Below are 27,797 nucleotides of genomic sequence, written 5' to 3' on the forward strand. Positions count from 1 at the left end.
CCCACCAGTAGATCCGCTGCCTTCTTTTGCAGTTTCCCCCCTCTCCGGGGTCAGAGAGGTCATCCTCCACGCTGCTGACCTACAACACACGCTGACACGTTAGCGAGACATCATGCAGTAGGTCTGACGCAGGATAACACACAAAGTAGTCCATTGTGCGCGCGCCCTAGTTCAAGGCTCTGCACACGTCACGTGGTGCTGTGAGGCAAAGCGAGCTCTCGGGACTACAGCCAAAATATTTGGCTTACTCAACTGAAGGGCAGATAAATGCCACCATGGCTGAACAAACACCATGACCTCACAACCCCCGCCTGGAATACAAACACTCCAACATTCCTGCTGTTGGGATAAATCCTCTTCAAAATCCCACACCTGTTTATTTAGCCCGGCTGTGCCCGCTGGGGCAAGAATGACACGCGCGCGCACACACGGCGGAGATGCGATGACGTGCGTTCACGCAGGCGACAAGACAACTCTGATCACCATGGTTACACACCCCCCGTCTAACGAGGTCGGAGAGTGTGTGACGCCGGATGATCGCATCTCGCCAAAAGTCCTGGAAGGTTTCCATCTGTAATGGGAGGGAACACATGATGTGTTGCGTCACCGATGCTTAGATTATCATTCAGCGGAAGACACACGGAATATTCTTGTTTTCCTCACACACTCAGCAAATGTGTCGGCACTTAAGCAGAGATCTTTTTGCTGGTGGCTGAAGACAGCAGCAAAAGTCCCAACCGGTACACATTTATCGGGGGGGGGAGGGGAATAGAAGCCACACGAGACATCTGCCAAAAGAGCCTGATTTTATACAAACATTAGGTCGACAGTACTGACATATTTACACTAGTTTTTTCAACAAAATCTGCTTGTAAATCACTGCAAAATATTGTCTCACAATATTGCACCCATGTAATAAACGTGTCTTTGTGAAGTTGTGAAGGTGCCATGATGCTTCTGTCCAGTACAAAGTCCTTTGTTGCGTCCTAAAAAAGTGTAGATACTGTAAGTACTGTACCGTATTTTTCGGAGTATAAGTCGCACCTGACGAAAATGCATAATAAAGAAGGAAAAAAAACAAAAACAAGTCGCACTGGAGTATACACTACCGTTCAAAATTTCGGGGTCACCCAAACAATTTTGTGGAATAGCCTTCATTTCTAAGAACAAGAATAGACTGTCGAGTTTCAGATGAAAGTTCTCTTTTTCTGGCCGTTTTGAGCGTTTAACTGACCCCACAAATGTGATGCTCCAGAAACTCAATCTGCTCAAAGGAAGGTCAGTTTTGTAGCTTCTGTAACGAGCTAAACTGTTTTCAGATGTGTGAACATGATTGCACAAGGGTTTTCTAATCATCAATTAGCCTTCTGAGCCAATGAGCAAACACATTGTACCATTAGAACACTGGAATGATAGTTGCTGGAAATGGGCCTCTATAGACCTATGTAGATATTGCACCAAAAACTAGACATTTGCAGCTAGAATAGTCATTTACCACATTAGCAATGTATAGAGTGTATTTCTTTAAAGTTAAGACTAGTTTAAAGTTATCTTCATCGAAAAGTACAGTGCTTTTCCTTCAAAAATAAGGACATTTCAATGTGACCTCTAGTGTAAGTCGCATTTTTGGGGGAAATGTATTTGATAAAAGCCAACACCGAGAATGGACATTTGAAAGGCAATTTAAAATAAATAAAGAATAGTGAACAACAGGCTGAATAAGTGTACGTTATATGAGGCATAAATAACCAACTGAGAACGTGCCTGGTATGTTAACGTAACATATTATGGTAAGAGTCATTCAAATAACTATAACATATAGAACATGCTATACGTTTACCAAACAATCTGCCACTCCTAATCGCTAAATCCCATGAAGTCTTATACGTCTTGTCTCTCACGTGAATGAGCTAAATAACATTATTTGATATTTTACGGTAATGTGTTAATTATTTCACACATAAGTAGAGATGCCGATAAATGCTTTAAAATGTAATATCAGAAATTATCGGTATGGTTTTTTTTATTATCGGTATCGTTTTTTTTAATTAAATCAACATAAAAAACACAAGATACACTTACAATTAGTGCACCAACCCAAAAAACCTCCCTCCCCCATTTACACTCATTCACACAAAAGGGTTGTTTCCTTCTGTTATTAATATTCTGGTTCCTACATTATATATCAATATATATCAATACAGTCTGGAAGGGATACAGTCCGTAAGCACACATGATTGTGCGTGCTGCTGCTCCACTAATAGTACTAACCTTTAGCAGTTAATTTTACTCATTTTCATTAATTACTAGTTTCTATGTAACTGTTTTTATATTGTTTTACTTTCTTTTTTATTCAAGAAAATGTTAATTTATTTATCTTATTTTATTTTATTATTTTTTAACCATACCTGGTTGTCCAAATTAGGCATAATAATGTGTTAATTCCACGACTGTATATATCGGTATCGGTAATTAAAGGGTTGGACAATATCGGAATATCGGCAAAAAGCCATTATCGGACATCCCTCCACATAAGTCGCTCCTGAGTATAAGTCGCACCCCCGGCCTAACTATGACAAAAACTGCGACTTATAGTCCGAAAAATACGGTACTTATTACGCAGCAGCTGTTTGATTGCAACATGCATCTTAGTTGTCAAATTTAGAGGTGTTGAAATCGCCATGTAAAATCGCTAATAAGTAGCATGTCAATGGCAAAGCTAATGTATACCGTATTTTTCGGACTATAAGTCACAGTTTTTTTCATAGTTTGGCCGGGGGTGCGACTTATACTCAGGAGCGACTTATGTGTGAAATTATTAACACATGACCTAAAATATCAAATAATATTATTTAGCTCATTCACGTAAGAGACTAGACGTATAAGATTTCATGGGATTTAGCGATTAGGAGTGACAGATTGTTTGGTAAACGTATAGCATGTTCTATATGTTATAGTTATTTGAATGACTCTTACCATAACATGTTACGTTAACATACCAGGCACGTTCTCAGTTGGTTATTTATGCCTCATATAACGTACACTTATTCAGCCTGTTGTTCACTATTCTTTATTTATTTTAAATTGCCTTTCAAATGTCTATTCTTGGTGTTGGGTTTTATCGAATAAATTTCCCCAAAAAATGCGACTTATACTCCAGTGCGACTTATTTTTGTTTTTTTCCTTCTTTATTATGCATTTTCGGCCGGTGCAACTTATACTCCGGAGCGACTTATAGTCCGAAAAATACGGTAATCGCATTAAGCGAACACAATTTGTGGTGCAGTCAATGGAGCTTTTTTTTTGTCAAATACAGTACCGATTTATTTACACTTTTTTTTTTAGATAAAATCTGTTTGCAAAATATTGCTTTCACAATATCGCACCCATGTCAAATAACTACATGGAGTTGTGAAGGTGTCACGATGCTTCTGTCCAGTACAAAGTCCGACTAAAGGTAATAAAGACAGCTGATTATGTAGCGGTGAGCTGGTGCAATAAAACCTACACCACTAGAGCGCAGCACATCAATACGCAGCTCAGGTTTGAAAAAACACTGCCGAGCTTTTATGATGGTGTGAAAAGGACAAAATACAGACACGCCAGGAGCGTCTGCTTGTGCGCACTGACGAGCGACTCGCTTGATGAGTGTGAATATGCAAGATAAATGTCCCCCAATGTCATTCCTCCGACATAAAGTAGCAGGTTGAACCTTATTAAAGCTTGACATTAAAGAGCGTTGTACTCGACACACTTGGATGGATCCGTGGAGAAGTGTTTTTGGCAGATGGTCATCAGCCTCTTTAGTCCCTGTGGAAGAGAAAAGAACATGTGTCGTCCCAAGCGCTCAGTGACACATCTGTAATGCAGGCATGTGATTTCAACTTAAGGAAAAAAGCCTGAAAATAAGCTCCTGGTTTTTCAGCAATTGAACATGCAAAACTGAGCACAAAAATAACCGTTTAAAGATGTTTTAGTGTTTGAAGAATTGAAAAATGATCCACAGAGTTGACTTAAATACATATCCCATTCATTCAAATTAGTCACTATGTCTGTTTCAGTCACTATGTTATTTAGTCACTACAACTTGTGTTCACATCCACAGGAACCACATGGGTTAGCCTACTCTATACAGTATTTACAACCTTACTAGTGTTCACTTCACAGCCACAGATGGTTCTTCTAGTTTTGTTGTTTACTGTTTTTAATGTAACCTTGCTGCTGCCCTCTTGGCCAGGTCTCCCTTGGAAAAGATATATTTGATCTCAATGGTTAAATACAGGCTAAATAAAAATAAAATAGTCACTACAACTTGTGTTCGCATCCACAGGAACCACATGGGTTAGCCTACTCTATGCAGTATTTACAACTTTACTAGTGTTTACTTCACAGCCACAGATGGTTCATCTACTTATTGACCTTATTTACACATTACTTGTGTCTGTTTCAGTCACTATGTTATTTAGTCACTACAACTTGTGTTCGCATCCACAGGAACCACATGGGTTAGCCTACTCTATACAGTATTTACAACTTTACTAGTGTTTACTTCACAGCCACAGATGGTTCATCTACTTATTGACCTTATTTACACATTACTTGTGTCTGTTTCAGTCACTATGTTATTTAGTCACTACAACTTGTGTTCACATCCACAGGAACCACATGGGTTAGCCTACTCTATACAGTATTTACAACTTTACTAGTGTTTACTTTACAGCCACAGATGGTTCATCTACTTATTGACCTTATATACACATTACTTGTGTCTGTTTCAGTCACTATGTTATTTAGTCACTACAACTTGTGTTCACATCCACAGGAACCACATGGGTTAGCCTACTCTATACAGCATTTACAACCTTATTAGTGTTCAGTTCACAGTCACAGATGGTTCATCTACTTATTGACATTATTTACACATTACTTTTGTCTGTTTCAGTCACTATGTTATTTAGTCACTACAACTTGTGTTCACATCCACAGGAACCACATGGGTTAGCCTACTCTATACAGTATTTACAACCTTACTAGTGTTCACTTCACAGCCACAGATGGTTCATCTACTTATTGACCTTATTTACACATTACTTGTGTCTGTTTCAGTCACTATGTTATTTAGTCACTACAACTTGTGTTCACATCCACAGGAACCACATGGGTTAGCCTACTCTATACAGTATTTACAACCTTACTAGTGTTCACTTCACAGCCACAGATGGTTCATCTACTTATTGACATTATTTACACATTACTTTTGTCTGTTTCAGTCACTATGTTATTTAGTCACTACAGTAGTTATGTTCACATCCACAGGAACCACATGGGTTAGCCTACTCTATACAGTATTTACAACCTTACTAGTGTTCACTTCACAGCCACAGATGGTTCATCTACTTATTGACCTTATTTACACATTACTTTTGTCTGTTTCAGTCACTATGTTATTTAGTCACTACAACTTGTGTTCACATCCACAGGAACCACATGGGTTAGCCTACTCTATACAGTATTTACAACCTTACTAGTGTTCACTTCACAGCCACAGATGGTTCATCTACTTATTGACATTATTTACACATTACTTTTGTCTGTTTCAGTCACTATGTTATTTAGTCACTACAGTAGTTATGTTCACATCCACAGGAACCACATGGGTTAGCCTACTCTATACAGTATTTACAACCTTACTAGTGTTCACTTCACAGCCACAGATGGTTCATCTACTTATTGACATTATATACACATTACTATGTCTGTTTCAGTCACTATGTTATTTAGTCACTACAACTTGTGTTCACATCCACAGGAACCACATGGGTTAGCCTACTCTATACAGTATTTACAACCTTACTTAGTGTTCAGTTCACAGTCACAGATGGTTCATCTACTTATTGACCTTATTTACACATTACTTTTGTCTGTTTCAGTCACTATGTTATTTAGTCACTACAGTAATGTTCACATCCACAGGAACCACATGGGTTAGCCTACTCTATACAGTATTTACAACCTTACTAGTGTTCACTTCACAGCGACAGATGGTTCATCTACTTATTGACCTTATTTACACATTACTTTGCTTCATTCCCACATTACTTTGGCATTTTTGCTTCGATGGCTCTGACATGAGCCTTTCCGGCAAATTTCTGAGCAGCTTACATTTTCCTTTTTGTTTGTGCTTTAATGGATTCTGCCTTGGATTTTATAGCCAATTTCTGTCTCGTTGACTCCCTCTCCACTTTTAACTGCTCCGAATGCAAAAATCTTAAAGAGTACAAACAATGTTTATTCTTTGAGCTAACTTCCTTTATTTGAATAGCCATTTGTGATTTATAGCGAGAAATAACACATATCTTGTTGTTTATGTTTCAAAATGATTCAACTATTCAATGTCAAAATATAAATAGTAGAAATAATGAACAAAATGTCAGCTACTGTCTTGTTGTAAAACGCCAATGAAAATGAAAGTTAGCATTTAGACAGACTATACTGTAGCAAACATGTCTGCCACAATCATGTGTGTTCTTAAATGTGTATTCCACCTCTTCCACTTTTGATTTGTGCTTACATGGTAAACAAGTCAAATGAATGTTTTATCATACATTTGTCCAAATGTGGCCAACATTGTGGGTTTCCTGGACGTGGTCTACATGGCTAACAGAAACATCTAAGGAAGACAATCCCTCTGCCATCTTCCACTAGTTTTTTTAAAGATATAAATCTTGAATATTCCCTCTTCTCTTCTCCGACTCTCTTTTCGTCATTTGGGATGTCTGTTGTGATTTCACTTCCTGGTACCATGACCCACCCTATCTTGCCTCTGATTGGCCTGTCCCTAATGTTTTGCCCTAATCTTAACCAATGGTGACTCATCGTAGTAAACAATCATGGATGTTCTTTTACGTAAACCAACCAATCCCCTGCCTGTGGAGTTGCTTCACTACGTAGCTTCCATTTTTAACTTCATCATTTTGAATGGAAAACCTTACTTTTTACCACTGGATGATCAAAAACCCTACTCATTAGGGGAAAACCGTAGTTGTTGGCAGGTATGGCAAAGATATGGATCAAGATTTTAAACACACATTGTAGGTTGGAAAAAACTAAAAATATTTATTTTTATAGGAGGTAAAAAAGACAGATTTCCGACTCTCGACGGAAAAATCACATACCTGGTATTGTGACGTCATTCATTTCTCTCACCTGAATATACTTTCTCTGCGTTTCATCGTTGAGGACGTGGGCCACATGCTTGGAGAAGATTTTCTCTCTGCCGGTACGGGCGTGGATCCCCACCATGGTCACGCCGATGGGCCACGGGGCGTTTCCTATAGCCATCTGCAGGTATGCGTCATTTGCCTTGACAGAGAAAACCAGCTTATTTAAATATTCAAAAACATGTGCTGTTGAGTGAGGGAAGAGGCAAGAAGAAAACTAACCTTGACGTATTCCCTTTCCAGCATGAATTTGATGATGTCAGTGATTGATTCTTTGATGTCAGCCGGTAAATTCTAAAGGACACAGCACAATTTCAATGAATGGCAAATGCAGAAATGAACTGAGGACTCTTGAGCAAAATTGGTTAATATTATACATTACAGTATTTCACAGCAATCCACAGTTAACATGAACACGTGAGATCTATTTGGATGATTATTTTTGTTAGAAAATATGACATTCTGTTCACAACTTAGTTTTCCCATATCAATCGGCACCAATATATGCAGCAAACCAATGTCAGGTCACATCTCACATGATGATTGAACACCTTCTGCTTCCTTTATTGTGATGCCACTCAATGCATTTCATTAATAAACACTGTACAAAATAAGAAATACTGCAACGTAAAATAATCCTTTACAAAAATCATGACCAATGGACAACTAATTCCATGTTCTCTTCCTATCAACAAGAAAGACTGGTTATTTTTGTAATACATTCATAAACTAGAATCCAATTGAATAATATCGGAGATGTTCCAATACCGATCATTCAAGAGTGATATCACATGTCCATCCAACCAGAGTTTTATATGGCTTATCCTCACTAGGGTCACGGATAAGGATAGGCTGCAGCCTATCACAGCTGACTTCAGGTGAGGTACACACGAGGCGAGGCTGGTCGGCAGCCAATTAAGGGCACATATAGACAAACAACCATTCACATTAATACAAAAGGCCAATTTACAGACTCCAATTAACCTAACATGCATATTTTTTAAATGTGTGAGGAAGCCGGAGTACCCAGAGAAAACCCACACACACACACAGGTATAACATGCAAACGCCACACAGAGATGCCCAAACGAAGCTCCTGACTTTGTGGCTTACATGCTAACTACTACACCACCGTCACATGTATGACCTGTATTTTCATTTTTAATCTACAGTAATTGTGGTGAGTGCTAGTGACAATGTAACAACTTAACACAATATTTAAAATTGGTCCTTCAGCACAATTATAAACTACCCGTAGGTATAACTGGGTATGTTTTGTCTGTACCGCCAGTTGCGTCGTAACAATACCCGGTACTTTGCTGCTTGTGACTGCGAGCGATTCTTTCAAAGGTGTGATATTAGATTACAAGTAAAACCAATGCTTTACATTCATTGTGAATTGTATATTTATAATGAGACTGCAAAACTTAGCAATATTTCCTTACTTGCTGCTTTGTGGAGCACAGTTTGATACATGGGTTAGCCTACTCTATACAGTATTTAAAACCTTACTAGTGTTCACTTCACAGCCACAGATGGTTCATCTACTTATTGACATTATATACACATTACTTTTGTCTGTTTCAGTCACTATGTTATTTAGTCACTACAACTTGTGTTCACATCCACAGGAACCACATGGGTTAGCCTACTCTATACAGTATTTACAACCTTACTAGTGTTCACTTCACAGCCACAGATGGTTCATCTACTTATTGACCTTATTTACACATTACTTTGTCTGTTTCAGTCACTATGTTATTTAGTCACTACAGTAGTTATGTTCACATCCACAGGAACCACATGGGTTAGCCTACTCTATACAGTATTTTTATAGAACCTTTATTTAACCAGATAAGAAAACCCATTGAGATCAAGATCTCTTTCACAAGGGTGACCTGGCCAAGAGGTCAACAGCACATGTCACAGAGCAGTTTCAAAAATAATACATTAAGACATACATTTTAAAATACATAAGAGAACTGTAAAACAACAGAGATTTACATCTTTAAAAACACAGGCACTGTGCAAACGTCTCTCGCTGTTTGTCCCTCAGGACAGAACGGAAGGCTCCAAATGGAAGTAGTTCTGTAAGTTTCAGTTTCGTCTGCAATGCATTCCATGCCATAGGGGCAGCAATGCCAAAAGCTCTTTTGCCAAATTCAGTCCGTACATGAGGAACAGTTAAAACATACAAATTGTTAGAACGTAACGCATAAGAGCTGCTTTTTCTTTGTAATAGAGTACACATATTTACAACCTTACTAGTGTTCACTTCACAGCCACAGATGGTTCATCTACTTATTGACCTTATTTACACATTACTTTTGTCTGTTTCAGTCACTATGTTATTTAGTCACTACAGTAGTTATGTTCACATCCACAGGAACCACATGGGTTAGCCTACTCTATACAGTATTTACAACCTTACTAGTGTTCACTTCACAGCCACAGATGGTTCATCTACTTATTGACCTTATTTACACATTACTTTTGTCTGTTTCAGTCACTATGTTATTTAGTCACTACAACTTGTGTTCACATCCACAGGAACCACATGGGTTAGCCTACTCTATACAGTATGTATAACCTTACTAGTGTTCACTTCACAGCCACAGATGGTTCATCTACTTATTGACACTATTTACACGTTACTTTTGTCTGTTTCAGTCACTATGTTATTTAGTCACTACAACTTGTGTTCACATCCACAGGAACCACATGGGTTAGCCTACTCTATACAGTATTTACAACCTTACTAGTGTTCACTTCACAGCCAAAGATGGTTCATCTACTTATTGATCTTATTTACACATTACTTTTGTCTGTTTCAGTCACTATGTTATTTAGTCACTACAACTTGTGTTCACATCCACAGGAACCACATGGGTTAGCCTACTCTATACAGTATTTACAACCTTACTAGTGTTCACTTCACAGCCAAAGATGGTTCATCTACTTATTGACATTATTTACACATTACTTTTGTCTGTTTTAGTCACTATGTTATTTAGCCACTACAATTATAAACTAGGTACTGTATAACTGGGTATATTTTGTCTGTACCGCCAGTTGCGTCGTAACAATACCCGGTACTTTGCTGCTTGTGACTGCGAGCGATTCTTTCCAAGGTGCGATATTAGAATACAAGTAAAACCAGTGCTTTACATTCATTGTGAATTGTATATTTATAATGAGACTGCAAAACTTAGCAATATTTCCACATTGCCAGCATACTTTGTGGAGCACAGTTTGATCATGTCATCACTTGTGCCTCAGAATCCATACAATAGTTAACGTAGGATCATTATCGACACAACAAACACTGATATGATATGTATATTCAAATGCATTCATTATTGCCATTATACGCTAGCAATTATTTGACATCCTCACCGTGTTAGCGTCGTTCACAAACTCCCATTTGAGCCCGAAACTGTAATATTTCAGCCTTGATAATTGATTAGTTTTTTGGTACCTTCTTCCTGAGCTTCCTGAAGAGAGGTTTGAGGTAAGCCTCGGTCTGAGAGTGGGTGGCACTGGCCAGCTTGCCCTGAACGCTGCGCTTCACGTGGTCCTCGCGACTGTTCAGATCTTTGGCCCACACGCCAAGAAGAAACTGGAAGCCAAGAGAACGGCTGGTGACACCACCGACAAGAGGGCCCGAGCTATAATGAATAAAGCTGAAATAAGAGCACTCACACTGAGAAACTTGTCGATGACATCTTGGTCTCCATTGTCATCTCCTATGCCCAGAGCTCTGCCAAGAATCTGCATGAACGACAATAAATAAATCATACAACATGTGAGTGGGCTTGACTTAAGTGTACCGCTTTAACTGGTAGACAACTAATAAGTTGTTAGGGTTTCCACTAGGGTTGTACGATTTACCGGTACAAGTTTAGTATCACGGTACTAATGAATCAAAAACGGTACTATACTCTGAAAAGTACCGGTTCCCCATATTTTTTTTTAACGGTCAATGACGGCGCACCGTTGTCACGTCATGACATTGCTGGTTTTACGAGCAGAGGAGCACGTTCGGCAGCGCGCACACACAGAGTACTTACAAGCAGACACAGTGTGTAGACAGAAAAGGGAGAATGGACGCATTTTGGTGTAAAAATTTAAGATAAAGGTGAAGTTATAACACTGAAACACCCTCAAGAAGAGCTACTTCTAAATCACTAATCCTTGTCTCCATGGTGACAAATAAAGTAAGTGTTTTACATGTATTAGTATCACTGGAGGATGAGGAATAGCTAAACATGCTTCACTACACACCGTAGGAGGATACAATAGCTCACCGGCGTCACCGCTAACAAAAGCTAGCGCTCCTAAATGTAAACAAATGCTACACCTGACATCCACTGTAATGATACCAAGTACAATAGCGTATCTAGTCGATACTACTATGATTACATCGATATTTTTTATCCTCACAAAATTCTGTTTTTAAAAATTCATATTATGTTTATAAAGTCAGTAAATATGTCCCTGGACAGATGAGGACTTTGAATATGACCAATGTATGATCCTATAACTACTTGGTATCGGATCGATACCTAAATGTGTGGTATCATCCAAAACTAATGTAAAGCATCAAAGAAGAGAAGAATAAGTGATTATTACATTTTAACAGAAGTGTAGATAGAACATGTTAAAACAAAAAATAAGCAGATATTTACAGTAAATGAACAAGTGGATTAATAATCAATTTTTACAGTTTGTCCCTCATAATGTAGACAAAATAATAGGTGTATAAATGACACAATATGTTACTGCATACGTCAGCAGACTAATTAGGAGTCTTTGTTTGTTTACTTACTACTAAAAGACAAGTTGTCTAGTATGTTCACTATTTTATTTAAGGACTAAATTACAATAATAAACATATGTTTCATCTACCCTAAGATTGTTTGTTCAAATAAAGACAATAATTAAATTTTTTGTGGTCCCTTTTATTCATCGTCATGACTTGTGCAGCCCTTTGAGACACTCGCGATTTACGGCTATATAAATAAACTTTGATTGATTGATGATTAATTTAGTATCGAAAAACATTTTGGTACCGGTACCAAAATACTGGTATTGGGACAACCCTAGTTTCCGCTATGTTGGAGAGGTCTTGAAACTTCTTCTCCTCTAATCTTCCCGTTTTGTCCGCAACTTGAAAAAATTGCTTAACAGTTTGCGGTCTTTGGGAAAAGTGAGGGTGGTCAATGGTGATGTGCAGTACCTCCAGTTCTTCTATGGTGGTGTTCTCTTCATGCACTTTGAGGTCATGTTGCGTGTCCACCTCTCCAGGCTCTGTCCCGCCGACAATTTCATTTAAGTACTGCGCGTCAATCTTGTCCATGGCAGTCTTCAGGTCATTCCTCAAACCCTAAGAAACAGGAAGTGGCCACCAATACTGTGTAAGCTGATCAAAGGGGTTAACAGGAGTGGGGGGGTTTTTATGGAGAAAGTGGAACACTGCAAAGTGTCCTGAGGCCTACCTTGTTTACTTCCGGAGTCAGAATCTCAATCTTCCGCAGTCGTTGGAAGGCGTCATAGTCGGACTCTGCGTACAGTCTGACCGGCTCGCCTCGTTCTCTCAGTCGCCGAATGACCTAATCAAACACATTTGTTCACTGTTGACGACTAAACCATCTCACGCGGTACTGATTTTACAACCTTGACACCAAGACGTAAAGATAAACAACATTAATGATAAATGCAGTGAAACTCCCAAAAAGTCAGCAGTACGTTTTAAACTAAAATGATCTAAAAAGTGATTGATATCACTTTGTAAACTCACGGACCAACTAAATTCTAACATGAATAAAAGACACAATGATTAAAAAACATACCCCGACCAATCTGAAGTTGTATAAACATGTTGCTGTCTGAGAAAGTCAGCTATTCAATTGTGCTCTTTTAGCACAGACAGATTGTTAATCTCACCTCAGAGGAATATGACACTAACAGAGGAAGAAAACTCTCCTGACATCATTTCAAACAGAATCGTTTACCATTTGAAAACACTCAAAAACTTTACACATTAAAACAGAAAAAGAGAAAGATAATTAAACAACCACACAAAAAAATAATAGGACTCTTAAAGAGAAACTGCACTTTTTTTTGGAATTTTGTCTATCATTCACAATTCTTACGTAAGACAAGAACATGTTTGTATTTCTTTATTTTTTTTACATATTCTAGATTGTAAACAAACGTTAGCAAAAGTCAGCTAACAATGGAGCCATTGAGAGTTGCTCTGTTAAATGCTCTAAATAACATCATCGTTTTACATCCATGCGGTAAGTATATACTGTATGTCAGTGTTTTTCAACCACTGTGATGTGGGAGATTATCTAATTTCACCTATTTGGGTTAAAAATATTTTTTGCAAACCAGTAAATTATAGTCTGCAAATGATGTGTTGTTGTTGAGTGTCTGTGCTGTCTAAAGCTCGGCAGAGTAACCGTGTAATACTCTTCCATATCAGTAGGCGGTAGCCGGTAGCTAATTGCTTTGTAGATGTCGGAAACAGCGGGAGGCAGAGTGAAGGTAAAAAGGTGTCTAAAGCTTTAATCAAAAATAAACAAAAGGAAAGTGCCCCTAAGAAAAAGCATTAAAGCTTAGGGAAGGCTATGCAGAACAAAACTAAAACTGAACTGGCTACAAAGTCAACAAAAACAGAATGCTGGACGACAGCAAAGACTTACTGTGGTGCAAAGACGGCGTCCACAATGTACATCCAAACATGACATGACAATCAACAATGTCCCCACAAAGAAGGATAAAAACAACTGAAATATTCTTGATTGCTAAAACAAAGTAGATGTGGGAAATATCGCTCAAAGGAAGACATGAAACAGCTCCAGGAAAATACCAAAAAAAGAGAAAAAGCCACCAAAATAGGAGCGCAAGACAAGAACTAAAACACTACACACAGGAAAACAGCAAAAAAGTCCAAATAAGTCAGGGGGTGATGTGACAGGTGGTGACAGTACACCTACTTTGAGACAAGAGGAAGCATTGTAGTATCTGTTAGTTGACAAAATAACATGTTTCCCCCCCCCCAATTTGGTGGAAGATTACTGTATTTTGAATGTTAGACGACGCAAAGCCAAGGAGACAGGAAGCATTGTGGTATCTGTTAGTTGACAAAATAACATGTTTTTTTAATCCCTATTTGGTGGAAGATTACCGTATTTTGAATGTTAGACGACGCAAAGCCAAGGAGACAGGAAGCATTGTGGTATCTGTTAGTTGACAAAATAACATGTTTTTTTAATCCCTATTTGGTGGAAGATTAATGTATTTTGAATGTTAGACGACGCAAAGCCAAGGAGACAGGAAGCATTGTAGTATCTGTTAGAACTGAGTTTAGTTTTTTAATGATTTCTGCTGGTGGTGTGCCTCCGAATTTTTTCAACGCAAAAAATGTGCCTTGGCTTAAAAAATGTTGAAAAACACAGCTGTATGTCATGTAGTACATTCATAACCACATGTGTCATTTATACATTTTGCTCATTTTAATTATACGGCAGCGTATTAATTTCACACGCGTCACAAGGTTGGCTTTTCCCCTCACCTCTTGTCGCGACAGTGTCATTGGCAGCTTCTCTTCTGTCAGCTCCAGCTCCAGTCCTGGATTAGCTGAGGTGGACGCTTCATCCTCTTCCTTTTTGTCAATCTTCAGGACAAATGGGGAAAACTCAAGTTAGTAGAGCAAAAGAGAGATTTTATTATGGTTCAAATAACGCTTTCATTGAATAAAAATCATGAAAAAGCAAATGTGTTCCCAGGATTGAAGAGGCCGTATTTTCCCAGTGATAAGTGGAACAGCACAGATCCACATGCATATCTTACCTGTCATGTCCAGTAGGAGGACACAAAGTCCCAAATATTACAGTGTTTCCCACACATTCATTTATTTGTGGCTGCCCGCCACGAAAGAATTACGTCCGCCACAAATAAAAAAAATTTTTTTTTTTTTTTGTCCTGTCCAGCTTCTCAGGCAAATCATATAGTTCAGTGTTTTTCAACCTTTTTTGAGGCAAGGCACATTTTTGTCATGAAAAAAATCTGGAAGCACACCACCAGCAGAAAACTTGAAAAAATGTAACTCCACCAAGTCGTCGTGTCTTATTTTGAGTGTTTTGGTGTCTTCCTGTGTGTAGTGCTTTAGTTCTTGTCTTGCTTATTTTGGTGGCCCTTCCTGTTTTGCCAGTAGTTTCCTGTAGTGGCTTCATGTCTTCCTTTGAGCGCTATTCCGCGCACCTGCTTTGTGTTAGCAAGCAAGGCTATTTACGTTGTTACTATCCTTCTTTGTGTGGACATTGTTGATTGTCATGTCACGTACGGATGTACTTTGTAGACGCCGTAAGTTTTTGCTGTCCAGCATTTTGTCTCTGTTTACTTTGTAGCCAGTTCAGTTTGACTTTTGTTTTGCATAGCCTTTTCCTTTCGTTCATTTTGGGTTTAAGCATTACATACCCTTTTTACCTGCACTCTGCCTCCCACTGTGGTCTGCATATCAGGATCACAACAAACCATCCTCGTCTCACCCGACACATTCCGATTTTTACAAAGCAATGCTGCCACCTACTGAAATGGAGTATTACGTGGTTACCCTGCCGAGTTTTACGCAGCACAGACACTAAGCAACGGCACATTATTGGCAGATTCTAATTATTGATTTGCCAAAAATATTTTTGGGATAAATTAGGTGAAGTTGCATAATTTCCCACGGCACACCAGACAATATCTCACGGCACACTAGTGTGCCGCGGCACAGTGGTTGAAAAACACTGATATAGTTGATGTACATGCCCATATAGGCTGTTGAGATTTACTTTACAAAAGAGAAGTGTAGGATACTTCTCTTGTTACCTTATTAGTATTTGACCACTATTGTTTTCTGTTTATTTGTTACTGACTGTGGCAGGACACCTCTGCCTCTGTTTCACTTTATGTTGCTGGTAAATAATATGGTTGTAGTAGTAGGCTAAAGTTAAATTATTTAGTATGCACTAATTAAAGGGGCAGAGCTTTAAGAGACATTTTAGCTTTTATATTTTATAAGATATATTTTTTGTAAGAACCACAATTAATAAATATATTTCAGTGAATAACTTATTGTTCAAATCTGTATATAAATATGTACATAAAGTGTTGTAATTATATTGTAAAATGGATGGATGGATGGATGGATGGACGTTTAAAACAAAACTGTTATTATTAATTAGTAAGTATACATTTTTTTAGCCTTTTTAGAGAAAATCATATCATTGTAGTAAATTATGCAAATTGCTCGATGATGTCATGTGACCACGCCCATAACCACGCCCCCACCGCCACAGGTATCTTGGCAGTTTATGGGAAACACTGTATTATAATGGTGTATACAATGCCACACGTGTAGTCTTTTTACAGCACAAAGTACTTCATCATGCTTCTATAGATGCATGCATCACCGCTCTTTTAGCCAATCATGACAATTAAGGAACACAATCTCATTAAAAAAAAAAAAAGCTTTTCAAATCGGATATATCAGTGTGTTTGCGAAGTGTGACATCCATCACAGGCTGAACATGGAGCGAAAGCACAAAAGAAAAAAAGCTGCAGTCAAAAAGCAGTTTTGTAACACAAATATGCACCATTTCAATGTAGCACCCATGCTGAACAGCACACTGGAAATGTGTCCTCAGTTGGGTTTATGTCTTCTGTTCCTTGTTGTCTTTTTCATTGGTCTTCTTTGCATGTGCCGGGAAATAAGTTCTGTAATAATGTCAGCATCGTGTCACTAGCTCAGTACGAAAAGTATACACCAGACCTGGGCAAAATAGGGCCCGCGGGCCACATGCGGACCATTAACATTTTCAATCCACCCGCCGGACGTTCTACATCATTTTTTTTTAGACCTTCAACATCAGAAGTGTATTTGCCATTATGATGTGCAGTGATGTTTTTAAAATGACTAAGTCTTGAACTATAGAAAGTATTTAAATGGTCTGCACTTGTGGGTGTTATAGGAGTTATTAGGGTAATCTAGCTCAGACCAGGAACAAAGCAGAGTGTGTCAGAAACAGATGAGGAAGCACATTTTTACAACCAATTTCTGCATAAAAGTGATATTATATCATATTGTAGGTGTTTATTACACTTTGCATTTATATTTTGCTGTTTGTTACATTTTTGTTGGGTTTTGCTGGATTGTAAAAGATACACAACTATGGGGGAGCTGGTCTGAGAAGTAAAATATGTTGTTAATATTCAGTCTTTTATTGTTCGTAGTTAATACTGTAAATCCCACTTCTTTATTTTAGTGTACATTTTGGGTGTTATAGGAGTTATTAGGGTAATCTAGGTCACAGCAGCTCAGACCAGGAACAAAGCAGAGTGGGCGGGGCTTGTTTTCAGAGCAGCCAGCCCCAAACACATGTGTCAGGAACAGATGCGAAAGCAGATTTTTACAGCAAAGTTCTGCATAAAAGTGATAATATATAATATATCATATTGTAGGTGTTTACCGGTAATACACTTTGCATTCATATTTTGCTGTTGTTACATTGTTGTGTTTTGCTTGATTGTAAAAGATGTCAATGGAGGAGCTGGTCTGAGAAGTAAAAGATGTTCATATGTTGTTAATATTCAGTGTTTTATTGGTCATAGTTAATCAGAATCAGAAATACTTTAATAATCCCTGAGGGGAAATTAAGATTTTAAAAATATTGTAAATCCCACTTTCTTCATTTTCATGTACATTTTTGGGTGTCCCATTCAGTAAAAAACTGTAAAATTAAATTTAGTTTTTTTGAGGTGGTCTGTCATAACTTTTGTAGAACTCTATGGTACATTGTGACTTTTGGTATTAGTGTTCCTGGAAAAAAGGGAGCCAAACACACATACTGTACAGCTAAATGTGTATATATCATTTATACACACATACTGTACAGCTAAACATGTATATATCATTTATACTCACATACTGCACAGCTAAATGTGTATATATCATTTATACACACACACTGTACAGCTAAATGTGTATATATCATTTATACACACATACTGTACAGCTGAATGTGTATATATCATTTATACACACATACTGCACAGCTAAATGTGTATATATCATTTATACACACACACTGTACAGCTAAATGTGTATATATCATTTATACACACATACTGTACAGCTAAATGTGTATATATCTTTTATACACACATACTGTACAGCTAAATGTGTATATATCATTTATACAGTTAAATGTGTATATATTAAGGGTGTAACGGTACGTGTATTTGTATTGAACTGTTTCGGTACGGGGGGTTCGGTACGGTTCGGAGGTGTACCGAGCGAGTTTCCACACGGACATATTAAGTAGCGCGCCGCACGTTGTGTAAACAATGCACACTGAGGCACAACACACGGCATGCTAGCAACGACCGGGCTACTACAACATGCAAAAGCCAGAGCTGGAAGACCCTCTTGCCTCGTTAAGATCTCCCGTTTGGGAACATTTGGGCTTCGCGGTGCGATACAACAATGGATAACATCGCTTCAACGAAGATAAAGACGAACAAACACAGCTCCCACCGCATTTAAGCAGCTTCTCCTCGGCGAGTCAGGCAGGGCTAACGCAATAACAAATGCCGTTGGTGTTTTTATAGCAGCAGATTTAAGACCATATTGCATTAAAAACTAGATTTTGACCCACTTCTATGGGGGAAGAACAATGAGCCCATATATCCTCTTACTGCCAAGTTAGCCAGGCACTACCTCGCCATACCTGCTAGCTCCGTGCCCAGTGAAAGGGTACCGTATTTTTCGGAGTATAAGTTGCTCTGGAGCAGGGGTCACCAACCTTTTTGAAACCAAGAGCTACTTCTTGAGTACTGATTAATGCGGAGGGCTACCAGTTTGATACACACTTAAATAAATTGCCAGAAATAGCCAATTTGCTCAATTTACCTTTAACTCTATGTTATCATTAATAATTAATGATATTTACACTTAATTGAACGGTTTAAAAGAGGAGAAAACACGAAAAAAATGACAATTACATTTTTAAACATAGTTTATCTTCAATTTCGACTCTTTAAAATTCAAAATTCAACCAAAAAAAAGAAGAGAAAAAATAGCTAATTCGAATCTTTTTGAAAAAATTTAAAAAAATAATTTATGGGACATCATTAGTAATTTTTCCTGATGAAGATTAATTTTAGAATTTTGATGACATGTTTTAAATAGGTTAAAATCCAATTTACACTTTGTTAGAATATATAACAAATTGGACCAAGCTATATTTCTAACAAAGACAAATCATTATTTCTTCTAGATTTTCCAGAATTTTTTTTTTAAAAGAAATTCAAAAGACTTTGAAATAAGATTTAAATTTGATTCTACAGATTTTGTAGATTTGCCAGAATGATTTTTTTGAATTTGAATCATAATAAGTTTGAAGAAATATTTAACAAATATTCTTCGTCGAAAAAACAGAAGCTAAAATGAAGAATTAAATTAAAATGTATTTATTATTCTTTACAATAAAAAAAAAAAATTTAATTGAACATTGATTTAAATTGTCAGGAAAGAAGAGGAAGGAATTTAAAAGGTAAAAAGGTATGTGTGCTTAAAAATCCTAAAATCATTTTTAGGGTTGTATTTTTTCTCTAAAATTGTCTTTCTGAAAGTTATAAGAAGCAAAGTAAAAAAAATAATGAATTTATTTAAACAAGTGAAGACCAAGTCTTTAAAATATTTTCTTGGATTTTCAAATTCTATTTGAGTTTTGTCTCTCTTAGAATTAAAAATGTCGGGCAAAGCGAGACCAGCTTGCTAGTAAATAAATAAAATTTAAAAAATAGAGGCAGCTCACTGGTAAGTGCTGCTATTTCAGCTATTTTTAGAACAGGCCAGCGGGCTACTCATCTGGTCCTTACGGGCTACCTGGTGCCCGCGGGCACCGCGTTGGTGACCCCTGCTCTGGAGTATAAGTCGCACCGGCCGGAAATGCATAATAAAGAAGGAAAAAAACATATATAAGTCGCACTGGAGTATAAGTCGCATTTTTGGGGGAAATGTATTTGATAAAAGCCAACACCAATAATAGACATTTGAAAGGCAATTTAAAAATAAATAAAGAATAGTGAACAACAGGCTGAATAAGTGTACGTTATATGAGGCATAAATAACCAACTGAGAACGTGCCTGGTATGTTAACGTAACATATTATGGTAAGAGTCATTCAAATAACTATAACATATAAAACATGCTATACGTTTACAAACAATCTGTCACTCCTAATCGCTAAATCCCATGAAATCTTATACGTCTAGTCTCTTACGTGAATGAGCTAAATAACATTATTTGATATTTTACGGTAATGTGTTAATAATTTCACACATAAGTCGCTCCTGAGTATAAGTCGCACCAAACTATGAAAAAAACTGCGACTTATAGTCCGAAAAATACGGTACTTTCCACAGCTGGAGACATTTTAACTGCAAGCAGGTCTGCTCTTTCTGCAGACAATGTGGATAAACTGATTTTTCTGGCAAAAAACATGAAAATTGAGTGAAAGTCACCAGGGTTAAAGGCGGGGGGGGGGAAGAAAAGTTAATCTTAGGCTGAGTTGACTTGAAACTGTTTAATGTTGCACTTTTTGTATGAAGAAGAAAAGTTTTGTCATTTTATTTAATCTGAGCAACGACCAGTGCCTCCATGAAAATGCCCCCCCTCTACCTCAAAGAACTACTCACCCCCAAATCCTCCACACGACACCTCCGCTCCGGACAGGCTAACCTCGTCCAGCCTCCGAGGACAAAGCTACGAACAATGGGAGACCGGGCTTTCTGCTCCGCCGCTCCCAGTCTGTGGAACGCTCTCCCTGACCACCTGAGGGCACCACAGACTGTGGATGCTTTTAAAAAAGGCTTAAAAACCCTTCTATATGTTCTAGTTTTTATTTTTATTTTTTTATCTTTTTATTTATTTATTTTTTAATACACTGTAGCACTTTGAGGTTGTTTACTCCATGTAAAGTGCTTTTTACAAATAAAATCTATTATTATTATTATTAACTTGAATCAGTTTAATGTTGCACTTTATATGTGGAAATGTTGCACTTTATAAATAGAAAGGTTTTGTTAAGAAACCAATTCTGAGCCTCATCTTATTTAGTTTTTATTTTATATATGTTGACTGTATTAACCCTGGCAATGGACCCTGTGTGTATACCGTATTTCCTTGAATTGCCGCCTGGTATATAGTATGCGCATGCCTCGATTTACCGCCGGGTCAAACTCGTTTCGCAAAATAATTAGCGCATGCCTAGAATTACCGCCGGGTCAAACTCGTTTCGCAAAATAATTAGTATATGCCTACAATTACCGCCGGGTCAAACTCGTTTCGCAAATTAATCAGCGTATGACTAGAATTACCGCCGGGTAAGTCACGTACCTACTACGTTTTATATAATTGCAATTCTTATTATTAATATTGTGTTAGTTTGTAGTGGTGGAGAGCTGACTTTTTGTTGTTGGAGTTGCGTCTTTCAAAGCGCTTTATTTTGAAAAAATGTTTTATTAATATAGCTGCGTGTGTCAAATATGAGTCATTTAGATGCAGTTGTACGAGTAACATTTCAGAAACAAATCATGAGCTAAAAAAACCTGCTAACAGGCCTTAATAATGTTATTTTAATTGCCTTTTCAGACCCAAACAAAAATAACTCCCGGGACGATTCATTGTGCTTTACATTTTATTGCGGCATTAAGCGATGTCATGATGGTATCCTTACATCACACTCAAATTTATAAGCGCATGCCTAAATTTACCGCATGCCTTTGGTAAGCGCCGGAGTGAGAAGAGGGTTTTAAATTATTTACCGCCCGGGCGCTAATTCAAGGAAATACGGTATGTATGTTATTGTTATGCTTAGCATTCAGGACTGCCTGCTGTTGCACTGATCAGCCTAGTGGTGGCTCACATCCATCACACACAGAGCTATTTTAAAGCAATGTTAAAAGGATAAAGCCATTGTTTACAAATTTTGGTAAATAAATAACCAGAAAATGTATATTTTGTTGTTTTCTTACTGTACCGAAAATGAACCGAACCGTGGCCTCTAAACCGAGGTACGTACCGAACTGAAATTTTTGTGTACCGTTACACCCTTAGTATATATCATTTATACACACATACTGTACAGCTAAATGTGTATATATCATTTATACACACACATAGGCCCCCAAGACACTTTTTTTCTCTCAATGTGGCCCCCCGAGTCCAAATATTTGCCCAGCTCTGGTGTACACACTGACGTTGGTGGGCTTCCAGGGGGAAGACAACATTCTTACACTGTCTGTTGCAGGTGGAAAAAAGGCACCAAGGAAGTAGAAGCATTAGGACATACAGTGTAGGGGAGGGGGGGAGAAAAATCACACTTTTGTATTCATGCAATCCTGTCGGCTACTTTCACTGTTGCGAGCCCATACCTGGCTGTCAGGAGACTCTCTCTGAACCTACAGGCGCAGGCGGCAGGTTGAGGAGAAACAACACAGTGAAGACAGAAACAAACACTAAAAGGTTTGAACTTGTCACCTCCTTCCCTAAGCGTGGCTCAAATGTGACATCACACTGAACACAAGTGAAATGTATTTGCGTGTAAAGGAAAGCAAAATGAAGCCATCAACCTTATAGCCACATCTTTTGAAGTAGTCCTCCTGCTCCTTGCGTGCGAGGTCGGCTCTCTTGAAGAACTTTTTGGAGCCCTGGAAACAAGACGTGGGAACAGAAAGGGTCATTCTTCGTGTCACAGGGGCATGTACACTCACTGGACACTTTATTAGGCACACCTGAACAACCCACGGGGGGTTGTTTTTTTTGCTTGTAACGCGAAAGCAAGACAACTTGAAATATCTTTGACACACACACGTGTGCGCCGTTTAGTCAGAACAAAGAGCAGAAGAATCTTGTTACATAAAGTGTCGGAATAATTGTATCTAAGTTATCACAAAACGTTGTGTTTCCATGAGTTCCCGGCGAGCAGAAAAGCGGTCTTTGATCTTGTAAAACTCCACTGTGTACGATGGGAAGCGACATGAAGGTGTCCGTTTCTTTGATCTATTGTAATCCACAGGAAGATCTTGTCTTGACCCGGGATCTACAAAGCGGAGAGGAAGCAGGACCTGACGCAAGCTCCAGGCATCTTTTCCTTGAACTGTATTGTGACCGAAGGCAACAGCTGTTTACGACCCCCCTCCCTTTAGAAACAGCTGATGCTATGTAATCAGGGAAAGTCCAAATAAAAGAGGAGGCGTGGAATTCTCTTGTCAGAGCGTGGTGGAAGACTGTGCCAGAGTACAGACCAGACGTTTCTCCTCATTGAGCTAAATTGAATCCTGTCTCTGTTTAATTCCCTGCTTCTTGTCTGTTTAATAGATTGATTGATTGATTGATTGATTGAAACTTTTATTAATAGATTGCACAGTACAGTACATATTCCGTACAATTGACCACTAAATGGTAACATCCGAATAAGTTTTTCAACTTGTTTAAGTCAGGGTCCACGTAAATCAATTCATGGTACAAATATATACACTACCGTTCAAAAGTTTGGGGTCACCCAAACAATTTTGTGGAATAGCCTTCATTTCTAAGAACAAGAATAAACTGTCAAGTTTCAGATGAAAGTTCTCTTTTTCTGGCCATTTTGAGCGTTTAATTGACCCCACAAATGTGATGCTCCAGAAACTCAAACCGCTCAAAGGAAGGTCAGTTTTGTAGCTTCTGTAACGAGCTAAACTGTTTTCAGATGTGTGAACATGATTGCACAAGGGTTTTCTAATCATCAATTAGCCTTCTGAGCCAATGAGCAAACACATTGTACCATTAGAACACTGGAGTGATAGTTTCTGGAAATGGGCCTCTATACACCTATGTAGATATTGCACCAAAAACCAGACATTTGCAGCTAGAATAGTCATTTACCACATTAGCAATGTACAGAGTGTATTTCTTTAAAGTTAAGACTAGTTTAAAGTTTTCTTTATTGAAAAGTACAGTGCTTTTCCTTCAAAAATAAGGACATTTCAATGTGACCCCAAACTTTTGAATGGTAGTGCACTATCAGCATAATACAGTCATCACACAAGTTAATCATCAGAGTATATACATTGAATTATCTACATTATTTACAATCCGGGGGTTGGGCTGTGGAGGGGGTGGGGGTGGGGTGCGGGTTTGGTTGATATCAGCACTTCAGTCATCAACAATTGCATCATCAGAGAAATGGACATTGTAACAGTGTAGGTCTGACTTGGTAGGATATGTACAGCGAGCAGTGAACATAGTGAGTTCAGAAAGCATAAGAACAAGTATATACATTTGATTATTCACAATCCAGGGAGGTGGGATGTGGAGGGGGGAGGGTGTTAGTCAAGGGTTGAAGTTGACTGGAGGTGTTCTTTTAGTGAGGTTTTGAAGGAGGATAGAGATGCACTTTCTTTTACACCTGTTGGGAGTGCATTCCATATTGATGTGGCATAGAAGGAGAATGAGTTAAGACCTTTGTTAGATCGGAATCTGGGTTTAACGTGGTTTGTGGAGCTCCCCCTGGTGTTGTGGTTATGGCGGTCATTTACGTTTAGGAAGTAGTTTGACATGTACTTCGGTATCAGGGAGGTGTAGCGAATTTTATAGACTAGGCTCAGTGCAAGTTGTTTTACTCTGTCCTCCACCCTGAGCCAGCCCACTTTGGAGAAGTGGGTAGGAGTGAGGTGTGATCTGGGGTGGAGGTCTAAAAGTAACCTGACTAGCTTGTTCTGGGATGTTTGGAGTCTAGATTTGAGGGTTTTGGAGGTGCTGGGGTACCAGGAGGTGCATGCGTAGTCGAAAAAGGGTTGAATGAGAGTTCCCGCTAGAATCTTCATGGTGCTTTTGTTGACCAGAGAGGAGATTCTGTAGAGAAATCTCGATTTCATCTGTGTTTGAACCTGACATAAAGCGACTCAAAATGGCTGTCACAACAAACCCCCACCTTTGGGTAAATCTCTTGACGGTCACTTAATGGGGCCACACCGTATTACTCTTAAGTGCATATATGAATGTAAAGAAGAACAACATTGTTATGTGCACAATAGAACAATGGCAGTGAATAATGACCACAAAGTCAAGTAAACAGGTGTGGTGAATGATGTCCTTAAAGCGGGGGTCGGCAAGCCGCAAGCGGCTCTTTAGCACCGCCCTAGTGGCTCATTGGAGCTTTTTCAAAAATGGAAAAAGATAAGGGGAAAATTATATTTGTTGTTTTTAATAATGTTTGTGTAGGAGAACCAACATGACACAAACCTTCCTACTGTTTATATTAAACATGCTTCACTGAAGAGAGTATTTGGCCAGCGCCGTTTTGTCCTACTAATTTCGTCTGTCCTTAAACTCACCGTTTGCGGGGACAATGTTGATTGTCACGTCATGTTCGGTTGTACTTTGTGGACGCCATCTTTGCTCCACAGTAAGTCTTTGCTGTCGTCCAGCATTCTGTTTTTGTTTACTTTGTAGCCAGTTCAGTTTTAGTTTCGTTCTGCATAGCCTTCCCGAAGCTTCAATGCCTTTTCTTAGAGGCACTCACCTTTTGTTTATTTTTGGTTAAAGCATTAGACACCTTTTTACCTGCATCCCGCTGTTTCCGACATCTACAAAGCAATTAGCTACCTGCTGCCACCTACTGATATGGAAGAGTATTACAGGGTTACTCTGCCGACACTCCACAACAACACATCATTTGCAGACTATAATTACTGCTTTGCAAAACATATTTTAAACCCAAATAGGTGAAATTAGATAATCTCCCACGGCACACTAGTGGTTGAAAAACACTGTGATAGATCATCAGTGTCTGACCGTTGTTATCTACTAAACCACATGATTTATTGACTTTAATGTTATTGTTTTTAAAAGTGTCTAAAGAGAGTTAGTAGAAAGACCGGCCGCTGCTCTAAAGAACATTCTAGAAGGTGAGCTAAGTAGCGAACACAAACATCCTCCATGGCGACAAACTTACGTCAACCAGCTGGTTTTCTTCGAGGATTTTTCTCTTCCTGGCAATCTCAGCTTTAAGAATGTCCATGTTTAGCACATAATATCAAACAATGTTAAGGTTATTCGGATAAGACAAACATTCTAGTAAAGGTTTGTTCGTCTGAGCAGCGCTACTTCCGCCGGAAGTTAGTCTTCTTCTGCTGTGTAATGGTGGTTGGCAAACAGATTTGAGGTGCATTACCGCCACCTGCCGGAATGGAGGGTGAATCTGTGAATCTGTCTCATTTTAATTGGCCTGGAAATAATATTTATCAATAAAGTAGTGTAACTTTTCTTACTAAATGTTTTTTTTTTTTCTATTTTGGGAGGAAAAAAATATATGTACTCCATGTAATCACAAATGATGTTAACTTAAATATCGTCTAATTATATATGATCAAACATTCAAACCATGTTTTAAATAGAAATTAATACTAATAATAATGATTTCCAAGCAGCGCTATCCATCAAATTGTGCAATGTAAAAGTAGCAATAGATTTCATGGTCAAATTGTGACATTTACTGTGCTTTTTACACCATCCATCCATCCATTTTTTACCGCTTGTCCCTTTTGGGGTCGCGGGGGGTGTTGGAGCCTATCTCAGCTGCATTATTTTTCTCTAAATGAAAAAAACAGTACTTTTTTTTACTGTAATAAACTGTGGTGCCGTTTTGGCACTTACAGTAATAAACACAAAAATATACACACAAAAAAAAACTGGCAGCTCAGGTGCCAACATTTGACTGTAAAATTGAAGTTTTTTTATTTACAGTAAAAAAAAAACTAAGGAGAGATGGCGGTGCCGTCACGGCACGCCCTTAATACTGTCGTCTGGGTGAAAATTGGGAGAAATTCGGGAGAATGGTTGCCCCGGGAGATTTTCAGGAGGGGCACTGGGTTGGCAAGTATGCAATAGTGACGCTCAGGGGCGCCAAAAAGGGGGGGTAAAGAAGACGGATTCTAGGGGCCCATGATGGAGGGGGGTCCAGAGAGGCCCCTAATGATGATGAAATTATAATACAGGGGGCCCTGTTAAGATTCTTTTCATGGGGCCCAAAATCCCTAGCGGCGCCCCTGGTGACGCTGTATTGTACTTGTCAACCCCACCCACAATTTTTATTATTTACTGGACTTGTGTGAGCCTATGGCTTTGCACTTTGTTTTATTTATATATATATATATATATATATATATATATATATATATATATATATATATATATATATATATATATATATATATATATATATATATATGTACACATATATATATATATATATATATATATATATATATATATATATATATATATATATATATATATATATATATATATATATATATATATATATATATATATATATATATATATTGCATTCTATTTTAGTTACTTTACTGAGTTTACAACGCCCTGGCGCTGATTTGTACTGTTTTTGTACTTATTTTGATTATTGTTATTTCTCGATTGTTTGTAAATGTTGCAGTTTATAAATAAAGGTT

General features: G+C 38.1%; 1 protein-coding gene across 2 annotated transcripts; it reads right to left on the reverse strand.

Annotated features, from left to right (window-relative positions):
• Window positions 1-3,162: 3,162 nt before the first annotated feature.
• Window positions 3,163-26,459, reverse strand: LOC133645300 (pre-mRNA-splicing factor 18). 2 transcript variants are annotated; one of them, XM_062040185.1, is made up of 11 exons: window positions 26,279-26,459; window positions 22,911-22,988; window positions 22,713-22,739; window positions 14,803-14,904; window positions 12,719-12,832; window positions 12,460-12,606; window positions 10,923-10,991; window positions 10,699-10,839; window positions 7,443-7,514; window positions 7,207-7,362; window positions 3,163-3,810 (listed from the first exon to the last, which is right to left on the reverse strand). In XM_062040185.1, exons 1-11 carry the CDS (start codon window positions 26,342-26,344, stop codon window positions 3,730-3,732), a joined length of 1,053 nt encoding a protein of 350 aa, XP_061896169.1. In that variant the 5' UTR covers window positions 26,345-26,459; the 3' UTR covers window positions 3,163-3,729. The 2 variants fall into 2 exon arrangements, with proteins under 2 accessions (XP_061896169.1, XP_061896174.1); XM_062040190.1 differs by lacking the exon at window positions 22,713-22,739 and having other exon boundaries at window positions 26,279-26,457.
• Between the last annotated feature and the right edge of the window lie 1,338 nt (window positions 26,460-27,797).

The sequence above is a fragment of the Entelurus aequoreus genome, linkage group LG03, assembly GCF_033978785.1.
Source record: "Entelurus aequoreus isolate RoL-2023_Sb linkage group LG03, RoL_Eaeq_v1.1, whole genome shotgun sequence".
NCBI lineage: Eukaryota > Metazoa > Chordata > Actinopteri > Syngnathiformes > Syngnathidae > Entelurus > Entelurus aequoreus.